We start from the raw sequence: 27,210 nt of genomic DNA on the forward strand, positions 1-27,210 counted from the left end.
AAGGCACCCGACTCTGGGGTTTGCAGCAAAAGACCCTATGGCTTCCCAGTGTTAAGGCTCAGGTTCTGAACAGGGAGGTGGTGTGCTTGGGAAAGATTCCTCAGCAAATCCCTGGCCCTGCAGCTTCCTCTCTAAGGGGGTGGGGGGTGTCCACCTCAGATGAGTCCCTCCCTAAACTGAGCCACTGGGGCCCCTACTAGGCTCCTGAACGGAGCTGTCTAGCCCACCAGCCAGTGGGCATTGTGGGCTGTGGGGGGCTTTGCTGCAGCCTGGGGTAGTCAGCTCCCCGGCCACTGGGAGGGCCAGGTGTGGGCAATTCTACCCCTCTAGCAGGGAGGGAAATCCACCATCACACTCAGAAGGAGGGGATTCAGATTCAAAGGGTGGAGTTGTTAGTATTTGTTTTTAGCTGTCTCCCTCCCCATCCCTTTCTCTCTTTCTTGCTTTCTCTTTGTGCTTTGTCACTGCTGGGACCCTCAGGTTTGGGGATCAGAGTTGAACAATGGGATCTGAAATTTCAAGAATTGGCAGCATAGGGGCTTCCCTGGTGGCGCAGTGGTTGCGAGTCCGCCTGCCGACGCAGGGGACGCGGGTTCGTGCCCCGGTCCGGGAAGATCCCACATGTCGCGGAGCGGCTGGGCCCGTGAGCCATGGCCGCTGAGCCTGAGCATCTGGAGCCTGTGCTCCGCAACGGGAGAGGCCACAGCAGTGAGAGGCCCGCGTACCGCAAAAAAAAAAAAAAAAAAAAAAAAAAAAGAATTGGCAGCATAGAATCATATGGTGGTGGAATCTTAAAAACATGGAATCCTTCTCTTGGAATCTTAGAATTAGGAGGTTTTGCTGGAATCTTCACCCATGGAATGTTGGAGTTTTGGACTCTTACACTGTCAGCAGGGCCCCAGAGTGTGTGAGGTCCTGCCCTGACCTCCCCGCTCTGTCATCTCCCTTTCCCCTGTCCAGCAGGGGCCATTAGACCCTGAGTAGACACAGGACCTTCTCTCCCTCTTCCTCCAGGGAAAGCCATGCCTTAGTCTGGGTAGCAGAGGCTGGTAGCGGGGAGTTATATGAAGCTCCAGGTCCAGCTGGAAGCCCCACCCTGCCTTTGCCTGGCCCACCTGGCCAGGTGCTGAGTGAACAGGCCTGGATCATAGCCTTGAGGCCGGTGGGGTCTCCAGAGGGTGGCCCTGGGAGGGCTGCTGGGCCCCTGTGAAGTATTAAGTTCCTGTTCCTTGTTGCTATATCAGCTTTCCTGAAGCAGCCTTCAAGCTGTGAAGCTAAACTCAGACAGACTCTGGGTCTGGGGAGGCGGGGGGGGGGGGGGGGCGTCTAATGTTCCTGAAAGCTTAGCTCAATACATTCCTGAGGGTCAGCGCTTTCCCCCACTTCATGGGTCCTAAATCCATGTCTGAGTTTGGGCATCTTATCTGACGATGTCCTGCTTTTTCCTAATCCCTGTCTACGCCAGACCCTCTCCCTGCAGACATCAGGGCACAGTTCATCGTGGGGGAAGTGAAGAGAGAATTTCAGTGTCTGGAGGAATCTCCTGGAGGAGCTTGTTAAAAACAGGGGCTCCTAAGGCCGACCTTGGCTATTCTGATTTAGGGGGTCAGGGTGGAGCCAGGCACAAGGCCTGGCTGGAATCCTCTGAGAATCTGGTTCCTCACTCGCGGAGCGGGGATGGTGACACCCATAGGGTCCCGCACATGGGACTGGTGTAGGCTAAGTGTTCAGCGATTAGTGCAGTTGCTGTGGCATCAGCCTCCTGAGACCGGCCTCTGGTGGGGAGTCCCTGAGCCTTCCTGTGTCACAGAACAAAGGCCAAGTCACTTCCTTTGATTTCCCTGAAGGGGAACCTGGCCAGCTTCAAGGCCATAGTCCATGCTGTTTTACGGTCAGAGCCATTGCATGGGAGGCTGGCTCAAGGTGGGCAAGGTGGAGCGTGCATGTGCGGTGCGACTCCCTAAGCCCCCTCTGGGTTCCCCAGCATAACACACTATTGAGAAGGGCAGGACCCCGCCCCCTTCCAACAGCATGTCTGGGTGATCTCTCCAGGGCCAGGGCAAAGGGGCAGAGATGGGCTTCCTGAGCATTTTGCATACCGCTTACCCAGCCCCCAGCCCTGTTCGCTTCATCACTCCGCTCTGCACCCCCCGTGGGGCTCTGACTGCCTTGCCCATGCCCTTACCACCAGCCGCGTCTACTCAGCTCTGGCCATGAGTGGCAGCTCTCTCAGTGCCTGGCCTGGAGGAAACGGGGTGGGCATCTCAGTCGAATGCAGCTGAATTAAGAATCAGGTAGCACAAAATCCAACCCTGCTGTTCCAAGCAGCTGAAATGACTCTTTGGATTATCTGCGTCAGTGAGTGAGGATGGAAAAGGAAGCAGCAGGGCCTGGATTCTCCGGGAATAAATGAGGGCTTCTCCAGGGGGCTTTCCCCCCCGGGGGGAGAGGGGGAGCTGTGAGGCATCCTGCTCCCATCTGATGGCCGAACTGACTGCTCCTTCTAGCACCCGATGCTGACTCTGCCACTCTTGTTCTCAAGAACCTGTTGTGGCTGGACTGTGCCCCGTGTCGAAACTGCCTCAACCTCCCCTTAAACCAACCCCCGCCTTCCAGCACTGCTCTGGCCCATCCAGAAACGATTCCACTGTTAACCATTCTGGCCTTTGCATCCTTGGGTCCACTGCCCCTCCCACTTGGAGTGACCTTTCTCTCAACGTCTGTTATTGTCAAGACAGCCTCCTCTGGGAAGCCCTCCGTGACAATCCCAGCCCATTTGCTCTTTCCCTTCTCTTACCAACCAGCATTCAGACATCAGGTGCTTCATGTCGTCTGAGTGTGGTGGAGTGGGCATTGGAAGCAGGTAGACGCAGCCCTGCTCTGCCTCTTCCTGGCTATGGAATCCTGAGCAACCTACTTCCTCTCTCTGAGCCCATTCTCCCCCAGCCCCCGAGCCCCATCTGGGAAGGAAATAGCCCCTCCTCACAGGGCTGCAGTGTACAGCCCCCCAGCCCCATCTGGGAAGGAAATAGCCCCTCCTCACAGGGCTGCAGTGTACAAAGTGTTTCGCATGCTTGGCTCACCCAGTCCAGTCCTCTCATTTTACAAACGCGAGAGTGAGGCTCACGGGAGCTGGCTTGCCCAGATCTGTGTCTTAAGTTAGTGGTCAGAGCTGCCACTCTGGTGGCAGTGTGCTTTTCCCCTAGCATCATGCCTCATCCTGACCTTTGAACGCATTTACATTATTTCCTCGGACAAGTCATCCAACCTTTGGTACCATTTGGAACTTCAGGGGCTCAGGGGAGAGCCAGGAGTGGCTGAGGGCCCAGCACCGGGGTGGGTAGCGGTCTGGGGCCATGACTGCTGCTTGCGCTTCAGCCAGGGGTGAGGAAGAGCTGGCACGGGGGGAGGGGGGGCTCCTAGTCTTCTGGAGATGAGCCCCTGATCTGAGGGGGGTGCAAAGCTAGTGAGTGCACACAAGGGGGTGGCAGAGAGCTCCCTGAGAAGGACCGACCAGAAACGACGGGGAAAGCCCAGCTGATGCCATCTGAGCAGGAGGCACCGCTGGGGAGCGAACAGCCACCGCCCCAAGTCCCTAAGTATCCCCGACTGCCCCCGCCACCCTAGCCCCTACTCTGGGGCCTTTTGGTGTAGCACTGCGGCCATCATCTATTCTGATTGGTTTGCCCACATCTTACCGGTCGATAGATATTTAGAGTATCATCCCCCAGGAGGAGGCCTACTGACCATCTACAGTAACCCACCTGACCCGCCTGGGGGCGCTTCTGGGGCAGTTGGAGCGGGGGAGACGGCACGGCTCTCTATTACCCAGCCTGGCGCTGTGCAGATCTGTCACACCCTCTCAGAGCAGCTGGTCCCCATTTCCACGGTGCCCTGGCCCATGTGTGCAAGGCAGCTTTCTTTCCTCAAGTACCAACTGTGTGCAGAGCGGCCAGAAACTCCTCTCACACTGCTGGGCAGGTGGGGGCTGGCACTTGGGGAGGTTGAGCCAGGAAAGGATTAGTAACCAGGCAGCGGGTGGCTCCGAGCCGTGTGCCCGGGCGAGCAGGCAGTCATCGGTGGAAGGCGCTTGGCAGCGTGGCCCACCATCCCCACTGAGAAGCAAACAAGAGGTGGCGGGGGGAGCCGCCCCAGCAGCGGGGAGAGGTGAGCATCTGCCTGCACCCGGGACAGTCACAGCGACGTCTGTCTGTTACCCTGAGGGAGAGACAGAGGGTTTGGGGAGCACCCGAACTCTTGAGAAGCAGGCACGTGGAGGCCCAGGACCACGGAGGAGTCAGGCCCTGAAGGGTGGATGGGCAGACGTGCTGGCTAGCAGACACCAGCCTAGCGGCTTAGGACAGGAAGCCATCTGACAGGAAGCACCGACTGCCAGCCCCCTATGGGGCCCCAGAGCAGTTGGGGGGGCGGGCTGAGGAGACAGAGTTAATCTGAAGAGCATCAGGGCAGCTCCCTCCACAAGGTGACCTTGTGTGTCGGGACAGCTGCCACCCGTGCTGGGCATCTTTGGGGCACAGAGGGCAGCTGGCTGGGCCAAGGCTGGCCAGTTCGTGGGAAACCAGCCAATGCCTTCCTTGTGGCTTGCTCTGCTGTTCCCCCTGGGGGGGGGGCCCATGCTCCCCTCTAATCCCTTCCTTCCCCTTGCATCTCAGGCTCTGAGAACAGGTGAGTGACAGATGACAGGCTGGTCCGCGTTGGATTCTTGCTCTCACTGAGGGGCCTTTAGGTGACCACGTGCGACATGAATTTTTCTCACTGGTCAGCCTCCCACAGACAAAGGGAAAGGTCCTGAGATGTGGCGTCCCTGGCTCCCCCTCCCCAGCCTCCTCCTTCCACACGAAGAATTTTGGTTGTACGTGAGTAGAAGTCCGTATGCTCAGAGGATAATTAGCGTTGACCAGGATAAGGTGATAATACCTGTGGCTCTGACTGCGGATCCATGGGTTCTCCGGGACCCTTACACTCCCACCATCACAGCTCACTTAATACCTGGGCCCCCTTTCTCTGGCCCCAAAGAGCCTGCTGTCACCTCCCTGCTCCTAATGCGTCCTGCAGTGGTTCACACTGATCTGCAGGGCATCAGACTCCAAGTTCTGAGCCACTTCCGACTCACTTCTTTCATTGCCTGTGCTTTTGACAAGCCAGAGCCAGAAAGGCCACACGGACCACTGGTGTCCTCCATGCGTTTTCTCAGCCCCGGGCCTTCTGGAACCCTGAGGTAGGAAAAGTCCCTTAGAAGAGCATCATGGGTCACTTGACATGTCCCAAAGGTGCCAGGGTCTCTGTTGGAACTGACAGAGAACAGGGGTCATTTTCTAACTAAAGTGTTTATTTCCGTTCAGTTCACTAATCGATTGTTCTGTTCAGGTAGCTGCATTTGCTCATAGGAGAGAGTCTGTGGCCAGACCCCTTGGCTGATTATTTTCCCATGGCCAAGACTTTCAGACCTGGGCAAAGGTCTGGCGAAGGGAAAGAGGTGGGAGAGAAATCACATGCTTTCTTGCAAGGGGAGGAGAGGAGCACGCCTGCACAAGGTCTGAGGGTGATGCTCTGGAGGGCTGGGATATCACAGTGAATGATCTGGGTCCTGGCCTCGGATGCAGCCTGGTTTAGGCTCCCAGAGACAAAACTGGGTTCTGGCCATCCGAGGGCACTCAGGAACCTCGAAGGGGCCTGTTTGCCTGGAAAGTACTGGATAGATTGGGACAGAAGGAGAGTGGAGATGTGGGCAGAGGCTTCTGGCCCTGAAGCCTCCTCCTCCTCCTTCTCAATCTGTTGCTTTCAAAATCAGTCCTGGGGTGGGATGCTCCTCCACCTTGGCCCTCACCCTCCACCCAAATCTCACTCAGTCTCTGAACGGCCCAGATGGCCCCGTGGCTGTTGGCTTTGGTGAGGCCTGGCAGCAGGTGGGAACTCTATGCAGGGGGGAGGAGGGAAGGGTGTCAATGAAAACCATATAAAAAATCCAGAAATGTGCATATAAAATCTCGCCCTTGGTGTATTGCCTAAGTCAGTAAGCAGAAAGCACCTTCTTCCTGGAGAAGGATCAAGTCCTCAAAAGGTAGGAAATGTCAAAGTGTCACTTCATTATCATAAAAAAAACCAACCAACAAAGCCCACCCCCCCAAACCAAATCCACCCCTGACCAAAATACCCCCGAGTCCACAAATTGCTGTAAACAAACCCAGATGTAGGAGCAATCCTTCTCAGTGGCAGTCGTAGCTGATGGCAGTCATTGCAGCATCAGTCCTCCAGGTGTGGACTGGCAGGAGCTGGTGCCCAGCTGGGCCATGGCCGCCGAGCTGTGCGCGTGACGTGGATGTGGAGCTGCAGACCGGGGGGAGGGGGATGGTCAACCGCAGGAAGGCTGACCTTTCTGGTGTCCCCACGTTCTCCGTGACCCAGGAGGACAAAAGTCCCTTTTCAGCCCCGGGAGCTGACAGGAGAAACAAGTCTCTTTCATTGGAGTTTCTAGAATATTCTCCAGAGACAGAAAAATTCTTCTGTTTGCCCAGTGGCAGCGGGACTGGATTTTCCAAGGGTGGCTCCGGGGGTGGCGGCCCGTCGCCTGCCCATCCGCCTGGCGCGTGGCTGTTGAGTGAGACCTGGAGGAGCAGCCCCGGGGACGGGAGAGAAGTGTGGCCCCTGTCTCTCCCCTTCACATTTGTGTTCCTGAAAGTGTTTCTTGGCTCCGGCCAGGTCACCTTCCCAGAGGGAGTTGGAGAGAAACTGCGTTTGATCTCCGATTGGACAAACTGCATGAATCTCCCAAGCCCTTTTTTTCCTCCAAGAACAATGATCGCTTTCCTTATGAGAATCCTCTTTAAAAACTATTCCTTGTATTTCCCGCCCCCTCCCGGGATCTATTTTCTTTTGTCCCCATTCCCTTTTTTCCATCATCTGAAGTTGCACGTGTTCTTGGTGACGTCTCACGGCTGGAGCGCTGCTTGGTTCTTCCTGTTGCCCGTGGCCTCCTGGCAGGTGGCTGACCCTGCGGTGGACGAAGAACCGGGGGCCGGCAGGTGGGGCGGAGGGGGCGGGGCCTGGAGGAAGAGGTGAGCCGAGGCAGGTGAACGTCAAACCTCCACAGACTGGATCTGGTTCATCTGTGCCCGCATCACCTGGATACTGTTCAGGATTTTTTTCTGGTGACCAGCCAAGGTGACCCCAACCCGGAGAATGTCCCTTTGGGAGAGAAGCACATGTGTTAGGGAAATGCGGGGGTGGAGGGACTCTGTCCAGGTAGAGCTGCCTGGGCTTTTCCAGGGGTTTCCCGCTGGAGAGGGCAAGGGAGGGGGCAAAGGGCCTGGGGGAATGGGTGGGCGTCTGGAGCTGGAGTGAGTGAATGTTGAGATGGGAGGAGCCCGTGATTAGGAATCAGGGCGCCTAGGTGCACGTGTCTCCTCTGCTTCGGGGGCGGAGAAGGGAACCTGCATTTACTAAGTACCCAGTCATTCACTTTATATCTCCTTTCATCTTCCTACCACTCCCCAGTTTACAGAAGAGAAAATTGGGGCTAAGAAGGGTTCTATGATTTGCCCAAGGTCGCGGCCAGTGGGTGGCAGGAGACCTGGGTGTTGATAGGAATGTGAGTCCGTGTTGGCCGTCTTGCCCCTTGGTCCTCCATATCCCTGCTGGGACACTGTCTACTCCTCACTTTCCAGAGTCCCCTGCGTGGTGGGATGGGTGGGGAGGGAGGCTAACGGCAGTGGGTGGAAGCGTCTGGGCACTTACTCCATCATCATCTGCGACACGACATCGAAGGAGGTGAAGCCGGCATTGGCGAAGCTCTCCTTGTACTGCCCCATCTTGATGGCCTCCAGCCACTCGTCCACTGTGTTAAAGCTGGTGTAGTCGGGGATCGTGCGGTCCAGCAGCGGCAGGTTGATTCTGGGGGTGGGGTGGGCAACGGGGACGGTCAGGGCACATGCTGACCCGGGGGTGAAGGTAAGCACTACACTTGCAGGCTATGCGCGTACCTGCACGCGTGCATCCGTGTGTGTGAACGCAGGTGAGTGTGTACGTACGTGAGCATTTCTGTGTGAGAGCAGGAGTGAGTCTGAACTCACGTAAACGTGCACACATGTATGCGTGAGTAGGCGAGAGTGAGTGTGCGCAGGACTCACTAGTCTAGGGAAGCCTCTACTGGGACTGTGGAGAGGCTGGACCACAGTGGTGAGGCGGGAGATACTTCTCCATGCTTCTTCTTTTGAGGAGGAGGGATTTCAGCTGCACTAACTGTGCTGATTATTTGCTGTTTCCTCCCCTGATGCCATTCTGTCCTTCTCTACCATGGCTGTGCTACAGGAAGCTGATCTTGTGGACTGCCTCTCCAAAGTCCAGACAGAGCTGGTGGGGCTAGTGGGAATGACTTCCTGGCAGGCGGGGTGTGAAGTGACCCTCAGGCTAAAAGCTCAGAGTGATTTTTATCTGAAGAGTCAGGAGTGGCTGATGCAGGGTCATGGTGAGGAGGGATGGGCAGAGGCAAACACGAAAATCTCTCGGCCCTTAGAACTCGGCAGGTGAAGGACTTGAGCCCAGAGAGTCTCTGGCCACAGCCAGCCCTGGACCCCGAGGACATCTAGCCGGACGCCCCTCAGAAACCTTGTGTGATCAAGAGTCCTGAAGTGTAAGAGTGTGCAGGGCCAGGACTGGCCTGTTGAAGCTGCCCGGGCAAGGCAGTGGTGGCTGCAGACCTGATGGAGGGCGCCCTGGGACCACTGGGAGAAGGAAAGCTCGGGGATCACTGGAGCTAGCGCACCTCCTGAGCCAGTCTCTCTGATATAAGGATGGCAGCCCGAGTGTGGGGCGTGCGTGCATGTGTTTGTGTGGTGAGTGTGTACTTCTGAACGTGCGTGCTCAGGGACCTGTGGATGTATGTAGTCGTGAGACCCTGAGAATGGGTGTCTCGATGTGTGTGAGACTGTGTGTGAGCGCAAGTGTGAGTGTTTGTGCCCAGCCGTATGTTCACGTACACGTACGGGACTATATTTGTGTGTGTACGTGCACGTGTGTGTGAGCCTGGCCATGTCGAGGAGGTTGCAAATGCGAGTCAGAGGGTCCGGGTTTAAGTGTGGAGGAGGAAACTGAGTGAGGAGTAAATCTATTCACCAAGATTCTGACGATTTCTCTTAAAAGCTGTCCTCTCCGACCATGCTTTAAAAGGTGCTTCCTCTACCAGACTGGGCTTCCTTCTCCTTCTCAGGATAGTCTGTGTCCTGCCCTCTGCACCCCAAGGTAGCCATCTTTCCAACAAACGCTAGTGCTATCCTCCCCCATCCCAAGTCAGCTTTACCAGAGGGGGCGGGGCCAGGGCGGAACTGGGAAAAGGGGCGGGACAGGTGGGGCGGTACCCGGAAGAGAGGGGCGCCATGGCTTTGAGGCTGTTAGGGTTGCGGATCATCTTGTCCAGCGTGTTGACGATCTGGCCGAACTTGGGCCGGTGGTTGCGGTCCTTCTGCCAGCAGTCCAGCATGAGCTGGTGCAGCGCGCTTGGGCAGTCCATGGGTGGTGGCAGCCGATAGTCCTGCTCTATGGCATTGATTACCTGGGGACAACACAGGGGCCGGGTGGGGCTGGGTGGGTGAGATAAGAGCATCTGCCCTCTGGCCTGGCCTGTCTTGCCCCCAGTCCATGGCAGGACAGACTTGCTTGGTTGCCATGGCAACTACCTCCACTTCCCCGGAGGCAGCCCCAGTATGTGCCTCACCTGGGTTCCCACCATCTGTGGCCTCGGTCTGGCCTGGCAGCTGGGTGTTCTTCTCCCCCCACTCACCCACCCAGCACCCTGAGATAGCCTCTGCCTCAGGGTCCACCAGGCTGACCCTCCTGTGGGCAACCCCACCTGGCTCTTCTGTCAAGGGAAAGGAGCCCAAACACCTCTCCAAACTCTCCTGCCCCCAGGGCCAAATTCATCTTCCCCAGCTTGACTGTAGGTACCTTCCCTGCTCAAGCATTCCCTGTTCTGCCGTTGCTGCAAACCAGAATTCCTCGGATTGACTTTCAAACACACCATGATTGAACCTCATCGACCTTTCGGATCAACTTTCCTCTCCATGCTCCCCGACACGAGCCCTCAATCATCCCACTTCTGGGCCTTTGCACAGGCTGTTCTTTCTACTGGAAGCCCTCGCGTCTCCAAGTCCTACTACTGTGTGAGTCCCACCTGTCTGTGAAGACTTCCTGGCTGACCTTGCCCACACTGCCCTTGCTCCAACACCTCCAGGGCTGGACACCTGCCTCCTCCACTCTAGTACCTGATCAGACATAGCATCTGATAACTACATCTGGTTCCCAGAATAATTGTCTTGCCTCCCATATGGGTGGTAAACACCTGAGGGGCAGACATGGTCTCATTCACGGTTGGCCACAGGTGACAGCATTCTGAAGATTTGCTGGTTTGTGGATGGGTAGACCTTTCCCACTCCTGAGCCCCCTGGAGAGTGCAGGGTCCCGTGCAGATGTTTGAATCAACCAACATCGGGCTGGGAGCTCAGAGACCTTGCTCCCACCCCCTGAGAGACACGCAAAAGGCCAGAAGTTCGGGATCTTCCCCTCCTGTCTGGCTGGTCAGAGAGGCTCTGCCCACCTCCTTGGAGACTTACGTCCTGGTTGGTCATGTCCCAGTAGGGTCGCTCCCCATAGGACATCACCTCCCACATGACGATACCATAGCTCCAGACGTCACTGGCCGAGGTGAACTTCCGGTACTGGATGGCTTCTGGGGCCGTCCAGCGGATGGGGATCTTCCCACCCTGGGGAACAGAATGAGGAGGGTTAATGGGTGGGAGGCTTACCCTCAGGCCCTCTGCTCGCAAAGCTCCCCAGCCTGTGCCCTGTGCTGCACAATCACACGAAGTATCTTACTGTTCCCCAGACTCACCTTGCTGCTCTGGACCTCCGGGCATTTGCACATGCCTTTCCCCCTGCATGAAGTGCCTTTTCCCACTCTGCCATCTGGTAACCTCCTTCTCATCCTTGAAGTCCCTCTGCAAATCTTTCCCTAAGTCCCAAAGAGTTGCTCGTGCTTCTCAGTCCTACAACTGTGTGCCATACCCCTCCATCAGGAGGCACTTCTCAACAGAGAGCAGTACTCATATCATTTGCCTACTTACCTGGCTCTATTTGAACCACCTCTGAGCTCTTTGAGGCTAGGGATTGTGTCTTATTCCTTTCTGTTTAAAACTCTTCAACAACCCCAACAGCTTTCGGGAGAGAGTCCTGAGCTTGGGCAGTCAAGAGTCTCCGCGATCTGGCCCTGCCTACTTCTCCAGCATGGGTGCCCACCACTTTCCCCGACAGCCTGTGTTTCAGTCACAGCTCCCCATGAGAATACGGCATCTGACAAACTTTTACTGGCACCTGGCTTTCAGCTCAGCTATCACTCCTTCTTGGCAAGCCTTCCTCTGCCTCCCAAGGCTTGTGTCTAACTCACAGCCCCGTCACTCTGTGGTGCTCTGCACATCTGTGTCCACCAGTCTGTGAGCTCCAAGAAGGCAGAAAACATGGTTTATGTCTACGTCTCCATGGCCCAGCACAGCGCTTGGCATGAGCAAGTGTTGGTGAAGATGTATTGCGGGGAGAGATGGATATCCGTCCTCCTCCCTGGCCCTGTGACTCCACTGTTCCCTGCCTCCATCTTACCAGGGCGCTGGTGTAGGTGGGGTCTGAGGTATCGTCCTCCAGAAAGCGTGAGAGCCCAAAGTCAGACACCTTGCAGACCAGGTTGCTGTTGACGAGGATGTTGCGGGCAGCCAGGTCGCGGTGGACGTAGTTCATGTCTGCCAGGTACTTCATGCCCGCCGCGATGCCCCGCAGCATGCCCACCAGCTGGATGACCGTGAACTGCCCATCATTTTGCTTCGGGAGAAGTGGAGGAAACACAGTAAATGGAAGGGCATGAGTCAGATCTCTGGAGCATTCTCAGAATGGGAAACCAGAGCAAGACTCTGCTGCCCTGGCCTGGGCTCTTGGTGGGAAGGACTCAGATGCTCAGAGACCTCAGAGAGGCCCAGGAGAGGCCAGTTTCAGGGTGGTGGAGAGAACATGGACTCCGGAGCTGGTTTGACTCTGGCTCCCCCCTTGCTGGCTGTGCAACCTTGGACATGTGACCTAACCTCTCTGAGTCTCAGTTTCCTCATCTGTGTGTTAAATGGGGATAACTAACACCCACCTTCTAGGGCTATCAGAGTTCAACAAGAAGGTGCATGGAAGGTGCCTAGCACGTACTAGGTGCTTAATAAATATTTATTAAATAACATCTAGTCTGATGGCATACTTCTGATTCCTAGTCAGTGCTCTTTGTCTAGCTGGTTGACTGTGATCTCTTGGGGGGCCTAGAAACTTTCCTCTGTTGGCCTTGTGCTCTGAACTCTCTCCCTGTACAGCTCTGGGAAAATCCAAATCTGGTAAAAGCTCTGGACTCAGCGTCAAGAAACCTTGTTCCAGTCCTGGCTCTCATCTCGACCCTCTGGGTGACACTGGGCAAAGTCTACATCTCTTAGAGCCTCAGTTTTCTCTTGTGCATAACGAGAAGGCTGGCTAAGAGCTTGGAGGGAACAGATTTCAGGTTGTATGCCAACTCTGATCAACTCGCTGTGGTTTCCTGGATTGAGACGGATTCTGAGATTGCTTCTGGGTTTAGTGGGACAGAGTCTGGGATTTATTAGTAATGTCTGGCCTGGGTAAGGGAATGGAAAGTGGCAGCAAGCAAGCCATTCTTGACCTAGATCTTTCCAAGACCCTTTCAGGCTCTGACAGTATAAAGCTCTGTCTACCACTCCTTTTCCTGCCCCACCACTCTTGGCTTCCCCTACCCGGAGGAAGGAGTCCAGGGAGCCATTCTCCATAAACTCAGTGATGATCATCACAGGTGTGCTCTTGGTGACAACACCCTCCAGGTGGATGACGTTGGGGTGATCGAACTGGCCCATGATGGAGGCCTCGCTCAGGAAGTCCCGGCGCTGCTTCTCAGTATAGCCCGACTTGAGCGTCTTGATGGCTACAAAGATCTCTCTCTTGCCTGGCAGCTTCAGGTGGCCGCTGCATACCTCACCAAACTCCCCTGGGACAGACACACCAAAAGAGGCAGGATGTCACTTACCAGGTGGAAGTGCCACCTCCCTGTTCCCTGTAACCTCTGCTCCTGGGACCTGCAGGAACTTTTCCTCCTCAGTGGTCAGCTCATCCTCCCAGACACAGAACCCCTTTATAGAATGCAAGGGCCCAGAAGAGTCTCAGCCACCTTTGGGAGTAAGAGGAAACCTTTCATGGCCGTCCTGTGGTATTTGGCTGGGTGTGGGTCAAGGATGTAGGGGAACCTGGGGAGATGGAGCGAGGGACCTGGGATGAATGGTGGGAAGGACAAAGCACCAGACTAAGTCCAGAGACCTGGGTTCCAGACTTAGCTCAATCTCTGATGGGATGTGCAAGTTCCTTCCCAGTCCTGTGCCTCAGTTTCCTCATCTGGTGATGAAGTAGTTTTACTGGGCAAACTTTGAGGGCCCTTCCACCTTGGGTATTCTGAGCCTTCAGGCCTTGGAGGGTCCTCTGAGGCCCCTGGCCCACATCCTGCCCTCTATCCCAGGAGTACACACTGGGGTGGTCCCCTGACCCGTGGCTGAGGCCATGGTACCTGAGAGGGTACCAGTCACTTACCTGCTCCGATCACCTGCTCAATTTTGACACAGGAGATGTCAATTTCCTTGGCAAACTCCCGCACTGCCTCATTGGGGTCCTCGTAGGTGAAAGGGTCGATGTAGATCTTCATGCCTGGGGTCACTGGGACAGAAGACCAGGCTCAGTCATGTGTGCAGACACAAGATGTGGACAGATAGAAAAGTGAGAGCCAGTCCCTCCGTGGAGGGGAGTACACTCCCGTGTGACCCCTGTATGAATGGGGCCAGCCCCTGCATTTCACTTGACCTCTCCGGGTCTCAGTGAGCAGATGGGCACTGAGCTGAGTAGAAGGGTGAGGGGAACAGAGAGGTCGGCAGGGATAGCAAATAGGTTCTAGTTTTTGTTCCAACTCTAACTGATTAATAACAGCTTCCTGGAGCAGCTAAAAGACTGTCAAGATTGATTAACAATGTCTGTTATGAGTGTGGGCATGAAAGGATAGATAGGCTTATCACTCTTGTGATAGAAAATCAGCGGGTGCAAAGTAAAGGAAGAGGAAGTCAAGAAGGAAGAGAGCGAATTGGAACAAAAATAGAGAAAGAGCAGGCAACAGACCATGTTCTTGGGCTTCTGCTAAGGAAATCTCCCTGCCTTTCAAGGCCTAATTCAAGCCTCCTCTCCCCTCAGGAGACTTCCTGGCTGCCTTAGCCCTCCCAGGCACTGGAAGGGCTGCCTCACAAGGGTCTGAGTACCCATGGCTCCTGGGCCCACCTCCCAGGTCCCCCCGCTAGCCAAGTCTTAAACCTTTCTGGATCTCAAATTCCCTGGTGATCAGTGTGAGGCTGGACATGGGGCATATGAAGTTGATTCCTGATCTGATGTGGATTTTTACTCTTTGATGCAGAAGGGAAGACTGTAACTTGGATGTTAAAGACCCAATTCTTACCCCAGCACTGAGTCAGCAAAATGCTTTGAAGGAAGGGAAAGATGATCTATCCCTCATTCCCCCTCCCAGATAACTAGTCTTCCACTTCCCAGACCATCTGGCCCTCACCCAGCCTGGGCCTCCCTCTGGCTCCCCAGGTCCCTGCCCACATTCTCCCGCGGCTTCAGGAGCTGTGACTTTGGAGGCAGCAGCTCTGGGAGTTGGGAGCTGAAGCCCCTGGGCCGTAGCAAGGCTTGGCTGGTTGGTGAGTGAGGCCACAGGCCTGCTCAGATGTGTGATCTTGGACTTGTTAGTTGACCGCTCTCAAACTCTATTTCAGACATTCCAGTAATCTAAGAGCTGGGACCTCTAACACAGGGGTTGGCAAAATGGCCCACTGCCCATTTTGTAAAAAAGTATCATAAATAAAGTTTTATTGGAACACGGCCACACACATTCCTTTGCCTGTGGCTGCTTTCATGCTACAGTGGCTGAGTTGAGCAGTTACAACAGAAACCATAAGGCCTGCAGAGCCTAAAATATTTACTGTCTGACCCTTTACAGAAAAGCTTGCCAACCACTGCTGTAATACATTATTCTTATTTTGGATTATTTGTGTGGGTGTTTGTCTAGCCCTCTAGGTCAGGGTTTTCTTAATTTGGGTCTGTGAACCACTTGGCAGTCCCAGGATGGGTTTGGTGGGGCTGCTGAAATGGAATGCATTTATTATTATTGTTTCCTTTAATTAGAAAAGTAATTTATGCTCCTTATAAATAGTTTAAATTTTATATAAATATATATTGTTGAAAGTAAAAGTTCTCCAAAAATCTATCCCTGAGTATAGATTTTTTTTCTGGATTTTTCTGTCTTATAATTTTATATACACACATATGCATATTTGTGTTTCTCCGGCCATAGAATCCAAAACTTTTAGCAGACTCAGAGGAGTCTGAGACCCTAAAGAAGTTAAGAACCACCATCTTAGACTGTGGGAGCCTGGGAAGAGGGGGATGGGTGCATGTTTTTTTCTCATTCTTTTCTCCCTGGCATACTGCATAACGCTCTGCACATAACAGACACTCAGTGTCAGACGACAGAATCCAGATGATAGAGATAGAAGAATAATAATACCAGCTTCCACTTTCTTAGCTGTTTGTCTGTGCCCGACACTGTGCCAGGCTCTTTATATGCATAATCTCATCTTCTCCACCCATCAACTCTTGGAGGAAGGGATCATTATTCTCATTTCACATGTGAGAAAACTGCAGCTCAGAGAGGCCAAGTAATCTGCCCAAGGCCACACAGCTAGCAAATGGCACAGCCAGGATTTGAACCCAGGTCTGTCAGAATTGAGCTGAGGGCCAAGGTTCTTAATCACCATGCTCACTGCCTCTGGAGAAAATCCACCCAGATCTGGTCTATGCGCCCTCCTCCTGGAGTACTCAGCTGTGACTCCTTCCCCAAGTCAGCCCTGTTTAGAGAGGGTGCATCAGCTCCCTGGAGATGCTCTTTTTTGCCCAGACTCAGTGTCTGGCCTGTGGTTCTTGGTGGCTGACTTTCAGTCTCCCTCCCAGTAGAACTGGGGGAAGCCCTTCCTGCCGGGCCAGCTGGGGAGGAAGGACAGGAATGGGTCAGCTCAGGGAGCTAAGGAGAAGCACGGCAGGAGCTCAAAGCCTAGTTGGGCGCTGCCAACCAATCAGATGCCATCCCAAGCCTTGGTTAGGTGTGCTAGTCAGGAGGGCTCTCTACCCCTTACAGGACAGAGGTGCATGCCTTCACCTGGCATTCCAAGTGCTCCGTGAGGGGCTCCAGTTACAGCTCCCTTGTTCCTCTATATGCCAGCACAAGGAATTCTTTACCCAGAGGTCCCAGACACACCTCATAATTGCTTGCCTCCGTGCTTTTGTTCATGTGGTTCTCTCCACCTGGAACACCCTTTTCCTCCTTCGTGTCCTGATCAAATGCCACCTCCCCTGTGAAGCCTGCCTGGATCCCCCCAGTGGAGGCCAATGCCTTCTCCTCAGGCTCCTGCTGCCATGTCTCCACACCCACTCCCACGGATGTCTGTATGGCTTTTCTACCTTGTATCAGGGCTCCCAGGTTCACAGGCCCACAGCCTCCTGCCACCCCTTTCTGGAACATTCTCCTGCCTGTGAGGACTTGCTTTATCCTCTCTCCCCCAGGGGGACAGAAGCCATGTCTATCTTGTTCTTGTTAAATCCCAGGGCCTGGCACATAGAGGGTGCTCAATAAATGCTTACTAGAAGAATAACAGCATTACTCATTGACGTGCCCTGGTTTTCTCTCTCCACCTGTTTGGGGTCATGAGTGCCTGATGAAAGCTATGAATCTGCTTGTTGGCAAAGAATTCATGTGTATGTGCACATGCCCATAGTCAGCACATAATTTTGGAATGTTCACAGGCCCTGGAAGCTCTAAGAGTCTGTGAACCCCAAGTTGTGAGCTCTCGCTCTAGAATCTTTTCTCTGGAGTATATGTGAAGGTGGTATAAAGTAGGTGCTTAATAAACGCTTTTGAATGTATGGCTCTGAGCACAGCCATTCCTGCTTTGGTGACCCTTTGGTTTCGCCTCACCATTAATAACACTATTGGCTCACAGTTTAGCATGGATTTACCACATACGAGACCCTTTTCTAGGTACTTTATAGGCATCGACCCAATTAATCTTCCCTAACACTCTTCCCAGGTAAATAGTATTATTAAGCTGAGCTCTTCGAAACTGTCAATATTTGACTGCTTCTGACCTACAGAAATGGCAATTTCATTTGGTCCGACATAATATTATCCCCCCCATTTTTGATGAAGAAACTGTGGTATAAGAAAGGTTAAATGACCTGTCCAAGGGGACATGGACACAGCTAATAAATGACAGAAGTGTTGTTTGAATCCAGGCTGTAAAATCTACACTTACAACTGCCAGGCTACCAGTTTATTCTGGGTGCTTCCCCAGCCTGTGTCTTGGGATAGAATGTGAGCTCCTTGTGGCCAGAGCCTTGCACAAGGCCTGGCTCCCGGGAGGGGCATTTGCTGAACTGAAGTTGGATGAGGACCCCTGCAGGCAAGAGTCTTCAGAAAATATTGTACTCTTGGATGATTTATGACTGTCAGGGTCGCCCATTGCCATCTTGAACCCACATGGGAAATTCAGGATGAGGGAAGGAGGATACAGGTATCCAGAGACCTGGATTTGAATTCTGGATCTTCCAGTAATAATGGTCACAAATAAGCTGCTTGATGGGTTTGAATTCAAGATCAACCACTGTATTGATCTGGCTGTGTGACCTTGGGCAAGTTACTTAACCTCTCCGTGCCTCACTTCTTTCATCTACAAAATGGAGATAATAAATAAATCCCCTACCTTGTAAGGGGGTTGCAAAGATTAAATGAGAATCTTTCTAAAGGGCTTTGTACAGTATTTGGCAAATAGAAAGCACTGAATAATTGTTACCTGTTATCATGAAGAGTTGGCTATTGTTAAATATTATTATTACAAAGCACTTTAATATCCATTAAATCCTTTAATCCTCATAACTCTGTGAAAGTATCATTCCTACTGCTTCCCACATAAAGATGCCAAGGCTCAGAGAGGTTTGATGGCTTCCCCAAGGTCACCTAGCTGGCCAGCAGCAGAGTATGGCTGAGAAACCAGGTGAGTCCCTCTGGCTCCACATCCAGGCGCCATAGCCCTCGGTACTCATTCAGCATCTGCTGAACGATGGAAAACATGAGCCCGTGAGGGTCACTTCAAGCCATCACACACATACCCGGGCCTCAGCTTCCTCCTCTGTCCCAGCCACAGAGGGTTGCTGGTGGATATGCGATCACAGGGCTGGCAGTGCTTTGAGAAAAAAAACAAAAAACAAAATCCTGCTCAGATGCAGGGCGTAGGAGCTTGAGCTTGAGAATGTGTTGATCTGTGAATGACACGTTCTATTCTGGGGTCTATTTTGAAAACAAATCCCTGCTGTCACCTGTTTCCTTGTTACTGACTCACTCTCTAAATAGTGATGCTCCCAAATGGTTCCAGGTGACGGAGCATGTAAGCCTGTCTTATTCTAGCTCAGAAGGGTGTAGGTAGCACAGCGTGGCTAAGTGTGTGTGCTCTGGAGCCAGACACCCTGGGTTTGTACCCTAGTTTTTGCCTTGCACAGCTGTTTTTGCCTTGCACAGTTTTTTGCCTTGCCTGGTTTCCTCATACTCAAAGTGGGAAATTACCAGGATTAAATGAATAAACACACGTTAAGCATTAAAAGAGTTCTTGGCACACAGAACACAATATGTTTAAGCTACATCTACGATCATGATTTTATTACTTGGGGAATAGGATGGGGTGACGGAATTTATTACTTTTATTTTTAACATACAGGTGGATTTTTATTTCTGTGTAGTTAAATTTGTCCACCTTTGTCTTGTGGTCCTTCCATTGCTTTTGTGCTTAGAAGGTGCTTTTCCATCCACATATCAGTTAAATAGTTACCTAAGTTGTCTTCTGGAAATTTTAATGGTTTAATTATTTTAACATTTATGTCTAAAGTGATTTTTAAGCCCAGGAACTTTTACTTCAAGGTAAGTCTTACCCAGAGGCTTAATATCTAGAACTCTTGGCTCTGCTCTTTCTTGCATAGCCTGTATCCAATCCTGCAGCAAAGCTGGTGGTTCTACTTTCAAAGTGTGTCAGAATCCAACCCCTTCCCACCACCTCCCCCATTGCCACCCTGGTCCAGCCACCATCATATCTTCCCTGGATTATCCCAGCAGCCACCTCACGGTCCCTGTTCTGTCCTTGCCTGGCACAGCCCAGCCCCTTCAGTCCATTCTCCACATGGCAGCCAGAGAAATCCTGTGAAAACTGTAACTCAGAGCACATCAGTCTTTTGCTCAGACCCTTCCAGGGGCTTCTCATTTCACTCAGAATGAAAACCAAGGTCCTGCAACGGTTGATAAGAATCTGTATGTCCTGGCCCCTCATACCTCTCGCTCTTGCCCCCTCACTCTGCTCCAGACACACTAGCTTCCTGGCTGTTTCTGAACCTGCCAGACACGTTCCAGCCTCAGGGCCTTTGCACTGGCTACTCCCTCTGCCTGGGATGCTCTTCCCTCAGGTTCGCTCTTCCCTCAGGTTCTACACTGTTCACTCCCCCAGCTCCTCTGCACCTTTGTTCAGAGGAAGCCCTCTCGCTGAGGCCCACCCCTTCTCCCCTATTTAAAAATGAAGCGCTGACCCCTGCAACTCCCAATCACCCTGTTCTACTTTGCTTTTTTTCCCATGGCACTTTTCATTTTCTGATATACCATACGCTTTACTCATTTATTGCATGTGTTTTAAAAAATTCCCTGTCCCTCCCACTAGGATATAAGTTCCACCAGGGCAGGGATATTTGGTTTGTTTACTTGTGTGTCCTGTCCCCAGCACCTAGAGCAGGGCCTGACATACATAATGGGACACAACAAATATGTGACAAATGAAGCGACGTGCTGATGATACCCCCTTACTTGGTGGCCAACTGAGGAGCCCTGTGGTGCCCCACTGAGCCCATTTGGAATTCCTGTTTGCTGAGTGAACCCACATGTCCCCTCCCTGCACAGGTTGTTGGTTCTGCCAGGGTCAGACGGAGAGGAATCTCTGCTCTGCTCTTCTCTCTGATCCGCTCCCCGGGTCTGCTCTGGGGGTGTGTGTGTGGCTCACGTGCCCCTAGACCTGGCTGAAGGTGGGGTGGGGCGGCGCAGGAAATGGAGGCACTGAGCAGGCACAGGAGGGCGCCTCCTGCCTCCCTTCTCTCCCCTCCCAGGACAGAGCCTGGGCTTCTCACCGGCTCACTCAACTCCTGTGTTTATTCTACAAGTCTGCACCCAGTGCCTGCTGTGTGCAGGGCCGCCAGCTGGCACTGGGGAAGCAGTGGTGAGTGTCAGACAATTTCAGGTCCCCACGTGCCCCCAGCGTAATGGTGGGGAGAAAGGAAGCGGCCAGCACCTCGCAGCCAGGTTAGGGGGGGTGCGGTGTAAGCACAGATGAGGGCCCTAAATCCAGGGTGGGGTCAGGGAAGGCTTCTCAGAGGGGTCTGTATATGATGAGGCTGAGGGAGAGGGAGGGACCCAGGTAAAGAGAGGGGAGAGTGCTTCAGACAGAGGCAGTGGCATGTGCACGTTCGTTTGGGGAACCTCTGGGCATTGGTCTGACCACAGCACGGGTGGAGGCAGTGAAAGAAGGCTGGACAGGTTGCTGGGCACTGACAGTGAGGGCCCGGGGTGCCGGCCCCGCTGGGGTATACATACTGTGGCCACTGGTGTAGTGCTGCAGCTTGTCCGTGTACTCCGAGTCAGCACGCTCAAACCCCCGTCTTCTGGAACGAGAGCAAAGGGCTGGAGCCACCTGGAGGCACCCAGGGAGCTGGGAGCCACAGTAGGTGATAGGGAGAGGGTGGGCAGGCCCTTGAAGCCACCCCCTTGCCAGAGGACGCCCTGCTGGCCCCTGGCTGAGCAGCCTCACCCCCCTGGTCCCACTCAGCTCTTGCCACCTCTCCCACTTCAAGTCCAGGCTCACGATTTCCCCTGTCCCCTCTCCAGCTGAGCCCCTTTCAAAGAGCAAAGTCATCTCTGGCCATGGCCCCTGGCCCCAGAAACTCAGAGGCTTCTGTCCATCTGACCTTACGACCTAGTCTGTTCTTAAGTGGGGAGCTCTAAGGAAGAAGGGAGAGTCTTTGCATTAAGCCCAGCAGAAGTCCAGGAACCGGTCCCATCGCCTGCCTTTGCCTATGCTGTGCCAGCCACTTGGGATGCCCTTTCCTGCACCTCTTCCTGTCTATGGCCTCTCCCCTTCCTTCCAGCCACCTCAGTCAGGCGGGCTTACCCGAGTTCCTCAGCCTGCTTACAGCCCTATTCATGAAGGGGCCTCTACTGGAGCAGAAAGTAGGGTGATGGGTACCCGCTCTCCACCATCCCTGGCTCCCGGCATCCTGCAGTCTTTCCCACCCACGGTTCTGAGACGTCCCTTCGTGCTGAAGTACTAGCGTCTCAATGTGCCACCTCCTCGAACAGTGGACTTGTCCAGGGCAATGCTTGACTCAAAGGGATGGACTGCCAACGGTGGCCATTTGGGCAGCGGGAGGCCACCTGTGGGTCTCCAGGCCACCCGAGCCCCTCCTGCCCCCTCTGTTCACAGACACTGTGCAGGGATCGCAGAATGGGCGGACAGCCAGGCCTGGACCCGGCCGGGGGACACCGCCCACCTGTTGCACACGATGGCAATGACGACCACGGCGATGAGGAAGACCAGGCCGGCTGCCGAGGAGCCGATGATGAGCGGCAGCTTCTCCTGGATGCTTGTCTGGTACTCGGCTGGGGGGAAAGCACAGCACAGTGTTCGCAGCCTGGCTCTGGGGTCATGACCCCTGCATCCCCCACCACACTGGGTCTCCTGGGATCCCAGGCTCTGGGGGTCATGACCCCTGCATCCCCCACCACACTGGGTCTCCTGGGATCCCAGGTCTGTCCTGCTCCTGGCAGAGCATCTGTCATGCTCGGGTGGAGAACTGGCTGTCGCTCCCTCACAGGTAACCTTGGACAAGTCTGTGCACTGCTCCAACTCTCTCAATTTCTCATCTATAAAATGGGCGTAATAATGCCTGCGTCTCCATTTGATATGAAAATCAATAATAACAATTACCTGACACATATATACAGAGGCAGTTAAAAGCACAGACTCTGAAGCCGAACTCCTTGGGCCTGAGTCCCAGTGGTGCCACTTCCTATCTGTGTGATCTCTGGTAAAGTGACTTACCTCTCTATGGCTCAGTTTCCTCACACGTAAAGTGGGAAGAATAATAATTCCCATTTCATGGGATTTTTGTGTGAAGGACTTAGCATAACTTGTAGCACAGTGTGAGCACTCAGTAAATATTAACTATTATTGTTTTTAAGTGTCTGTCATGGTTAAGTATGTTATGCACCTTGTGTGATTCTCAGAATAGTCCTATGACGAACTGCCTATAATTATCCCATTTAACAGATCAGGAAACCAAGGCTTAGCAAAATTGTGATTTGCTTACGGTTACACAGTTAGAAAGTGGCCAGTGCCAGCATTTGAACCCAGGTCTGTTTGATCCAAGGCCATGGGCTTAAGTGAGATAATGTGGAAAATGTGCTCGGCACTGGCCCTGTGGCTCTTGGAAACCATTCGGTGCATTCTCGATGTCATCAACATCTTCAGTGCTTAAAATTGTATTATTACTACTTCTCATTGCCTCCATGACCAGATAGGAGCTTACTGAAGTCAGGGACTAGGTCATTTGTGGGTCCTTAGAACCAACACGTATCTGTTGAATTGATAAAGAAAGATCTTGAGACAGTTCCCCAATCCCCAGGTCAGTGACCCGCATCCAACATGCAAGAGGACCTAGAGAGGTGAAAAACGCTGGCCATGAGGAAGGGGGATTGTCCAGAGGAGCTGAGTCCTAGAAGAGACGGTGGAGCTATAAGGGAGGATTTCTGTGATCAGACAAGAATTCAGGGGTCCAGGAGCCTCTGAAATGTTCAACCAGGCAAAGGCTGAGGCCCATGCCCAGTGGTTAAAGCAGACGCTAAGAAGGGATACTGAAGTCTGGTCATAAGTATTCTGCTCTGGAGTTTGGCTGGTTGGGGAAAGGGCCCCCAGACTCACAGCAATGACAATGACCTTAACTACTATTTGGTGAGCACTAAGTACGGGAGATGTAGTGCCAACCCTGTGCTACGGCCTGTACCTTTACCCCCCGTCCTGACCCTAGTGTGAGGATGATGATGATGAGTTAGATATCATCCCCATTTATAGATCAGAAAATTGAGGCTCCGAGTGGTAAAGTGAGTTACTCAGGACCACACAGCTAGAGCTGAATCAGCACTGTCAGGCATTAGAGTCTGCATTCTTTAACTGGGCTGCTTCTCAAAGATTATTAGAGCAGGAAGGGTGCTTAGAGACCATGTGGTCCCAAACTTGGAGACACAAAGCACATGGGCTACAACCTTCCATTCTCTTGCCCAGGGAAGACATGACTAATCCATCCCTGCACTTCTCCCTGCTGAGCTCAGATGTGGCTTCAGAATTCTTCTCAAACCAACTGCAAGTCACTGGAGTAATGTATGGATAAGATGTTTGCTCTCTCAGATGGAATATGATACTTTCATTTTATAGATGAGAAGAAACTGGCCCAGGGAATGGAATTGGCTTGCTCAGAGTGGCTTTGCAAGTTGGGGCTGAGCTCCCAACGGTCCTGGGAAAGGACATGATGGTAACAGAGGAGTCTATATCCTTTCCGGGCCACAGAAACAGTCCTCTATATATGGCTGTGTGGTCTGTACAGTGCACAAAGGTTCTCACCCAGGAGGGAGGGAGAATTGACATCTAGAAGAGGGGGTGCCTTTTCTAATTTGCACAAAGGCACTTTATAGGAGGTGGTCCTTGTTCTGTTTGTAGAGTCAACACCCTCCTCCTGCCCTCTGGACCCTGCTTACCTTCTGTCATGGTCTGGAAGTACATCTTGCCACTGTAGCGCCCGTAGCCCGCCACGGTGCGTGCCCGCACCTGGAAGACATAGATGGCGCCGGCTTTGAGGCCCTGCACAGTGACCGTGTTGGTGGGGCTTTTTATGGCTGTGGCGTTGTACTCACTCAGCTCCTGCCGAGGAACAGAGAAAACAGTTAGTGAGGTTGTAGCCCAGAGTCCACCATCCACTCCTGCCACTTGGGACAGGTTTGGCTACTGAACAAACATCTGTGGTTCCAAATTCTTCACTCTTTTCCTGTAACAGAATCACATACCCAAACCTTCCGCATATGATTTGCAACACTTCCCACAAAAGACGGCAGAGCATATTTCTTTGCCTCACAGATGCTGAATTTGTTCATGTGACTTGGTTTGGCTGTTGGAATATTCTAAAGGACGTAATGCAAGTAGAGGTTTTACATGTGCTTGTTGATTTGACCTGGTCTCTTATGCTTCTGCCATCTGCCATGGTGAGGCTTAACGTGGGTAACAGCTGGTTCCAGAAGGAGAAACTTGTGAAGAAGACCTTGACCTAACTCCTAGGCTGAAACAGTGCCACCTCAGTTGACCCACAGACAAAAACCTATGAGCAAGAAAAATAGTCACTTGTTGTTGTAAGCCACTGGATTGCTGGAATTGTTTGTTCTGCAGCATCATCTCAATAACAGCTGACTAATACACATATACTGAGTGGCCACTGTATGCAGACCCTGAAGACTAGACTGTGAGTTCTTAGAGACAGCAGGGAGAGGGCCCAACTTATTCACTTCTGCATCCCTCTTCCTGCCCCATGTCTCTACGGATTAAGTGGACGGACCCCCTTTCAGCCTCAGCACATTTGAGTGAGGCAGGAATTAAGGCCCAGAAAGGGAAAATGATGCTCAAGGTCACATGCATCAGTTGGTGGCTGCTTTGGGACTCAAACTAAGTCTCCTGCATGGAGCTGCCTCTAATACCCATGCCTTTGGATACCCAGGACCTGATGTTCCCTCCTTTGAGAGAGGAGAATGCCAATTCTGACCTGATCACCGCCCATGGTGACCCGAGGAGTCTGGGACAGGACAAAGATCCAGCTGCTGCAGTGGGAGTGGAAAAGTGCTTGAGTTGATGCAGATGTTTACCAGCCTACATGATGCTTGTTCAGGTGTCTGTCAGCTACCCAGCAAACCCTCCCCAAATACCCTCTTTGCACTAGGCCCTGGTTTGGACACTAGGGACCCACAGGAGGTAAAGCAGAGGCCCTGGCCTCCTTGGAGAGCTCAGTTCAGTAAAGCAAATGGTGGGGAGATCTTAACCCTTTGAGGATCATGAACCCCTTTGAGAAACCGATGAAAAGCTATGAACCCTTATGTAGAAAAATGCACACCTGATTGTACATGTTAATCCTGTACATGTCTGGGTATGCAGAGCCCTTGAAAACTCTCATGAAACAATTAAATTCAGTGTGAGTAATGTTATTACAGATAATAATGGTAACTACAATCCTATTATGTAATTACACAATTACACTGTAATAATGTAATTACAATGTTATTATAGTGTATAGGTTAAAGGGAACTGGAGCCAGACTTTCTGGGTTCAAATCCTGACTCTATTATTTACTACCTTTGTGACCTTGGGCAAGTTCCTTAACTTCTCTCTGCCTCCTTTTCTTCACCTGTAAAATGGGGATGATAATAATAATAGCTACCTCAAAGGGTTTAGAGAATGAAATGAATTAATACGTATGAAATGCTTACACGGGTAGGGTAAGCGCAGTGAGCCCAGGGGCACGTGACCTGGCCTGGGTGGGGGATATCAGATGATGTCAAGGAAATCTCCCTGGAGACTGGGGGCAACTGGAATGGAATCTTTTTTTTTTTGCGGTACGCGGGCCTCTCACTGTTGTGGCCTTTCCCGTTGCGGAGCACAGGCTCCAGACGCACAGGCTCAGCGGCCATGGCTCACGGGCCCAGCCACTCCGCGGCATGTGGGATCTTCCCGGACCAGGGCACGAACCGTGTCCCCTGCATCGGCAGGCGGACTCTCAACCACTGCGCCACCAGGGAAGCCCGGAACGGAATCTTAAAGAACAAATAGAAGTCACCCAGGCAAAGAAGCAGGAGGGCGTTCCTGGGAAGGAGCAGCAGGTGCAAAGGCAAGGAGGTGAGAAAGAGCTTGGGACGCGGGGGCGGCAGCGGATAGGCAGTCTCTTCTGCTGAGCCAGATCACCTGCCTACTCCTCCAGGAAGCCTCCTTGACTTCCTCGCCAGATATGCCTCCCCTCTTCTGAGCCCTGGAGCACTTGCTGTCTGGTTTGGGCTATGTCCCGTCACCCTAGGCCCACGCTCATCTCACTCCCTTGATTGTAAACTCCGGAGGGAACAGGCTGTGTTTTGCTCCCCTGTACCAAGCATAGGGGCCTGCATGCAAAGTCCTTTGCCAACGGCCACAGGGTGAAGGCCGTACTCCTTAGCCTGGCATTCCAGACTCTCCATGACTTGGCTTTTGCCAGTCTCTCCTGCCACATCCCCACGGTCCTCCAGGCTCCAGCTAAATGCAACTGCTTCCCCATTCCCTAGTAGGGCTGCCAGATTTAGAAAAAACAAAACAAAACAGAATGCTCAGCTAAATCTGAACTTCCGCTCAACAATGGATAATTTTTTTAGTATAAGTATGTCCCGTGCATTCTTTGAGACATACTTATACTAAAAATATATTTTAAAAAAGTCAAATATAACCTGGTGTCCTATATTTTACTTGGCAATCCGACCTTACCTGGACACTCTGAGCCTTTGCAAGTGCTGTTGCCCCTGTCTGAAATACTCTTTACTCATTTGCCTGGCCGTTCCCTACTTATCATTCAAGACTCACCCCAAGTATCGCCTCAGCTGGGGAGACTTCCCAGATGTCCCAGCCAGAGACTGCAGGTCCATTGTCTCCTCTCCCACCCACTGTTCTGATATAAATGTGTCTTCTCTAAGCCTGTGGGTTCCCTGGGGCAGGGACCTTGTCTGGTTCATCTCTGGGACCCCCAGGCTGGGCACACAGTAAGTGCTCACTGACTACTGACATAATGAATGAATGTTAAACTCTTCATTCTATGAACCTGGGGTGCAGTCCCAAAGTT

General features: G+C 52.8%; 1 protein-coding gene across 3 annotated transcripts in view; it reads right to left on the bottom strand.

The window, feature by feature from the left end:
- Positions 1-5,995: 5,995 nt before the first annotated feature.
- The window catches only part of EPHB2 (EPH receptor B2), a 187,213-nt gene continuing 165,998 nt past the window's right edge, over positions 5,996-27,210 (bottom strand). The window contains exons 7-16 of one of the 3 annotated variants that reach the window (XM_059062013.2): positions 24,071-24,233; positions 21,811-21,919; positions 20,858-20,922; positions 13,678-13,800; positions 12,837-13,084; positions 11,665-11,880; positions 10,626-10,775; positions 9,375-9,568; positions 7,756-7,911; positions 5,996-7,206 (exon numbers count right to left, since the gene is read on the bottom strand). In XM_059062013.2, coding sequence (XP_058917996.2) covers positions 7,098-7,206; positions 7,756-7,911; positions 9,375-9,568; positions 10,626-10,775; positions 11,665-11,880; positions 12,837-13,084; positions 13,678-13,800; positions 20,858-20,922; positions 21,811-21,919; positions 24,071-24,233 — 1,533 coding nt within the window. In that variant the 3' untranslated portion in view covers positions 5,996-7,097. Of the gene's footprint in view, positions 7,207-7,755; positions 7,912-9,374; positions 9,569-10,625; positions 10,776-11,664; positions 11,881-12,836; positions 13,085-13,677; positions 13,801-20,857; positions 20,926-21,810; positions 21,920-24,070; positions 24,234-27,210 lie in introns of all 3 variants that reach the window. The other 2 variants (XM_059062007.2, XM_067015270.1) reach the window with 2 other exon arrangements.

This window comes from Kogia breviceps, chromosome 1 (assembly GCF_026419965.1).
Source record: "Kogia breviceps isolate mKogBre1 chromosome 1, mKogBre1 haplotype 1, whole genome shotgun sequence".
NCBI lineage: Eukaryota > Metazoa > Chordata > Mammalia > Artiodactyla > Physeteridae > Kogia > Kogia breviceps.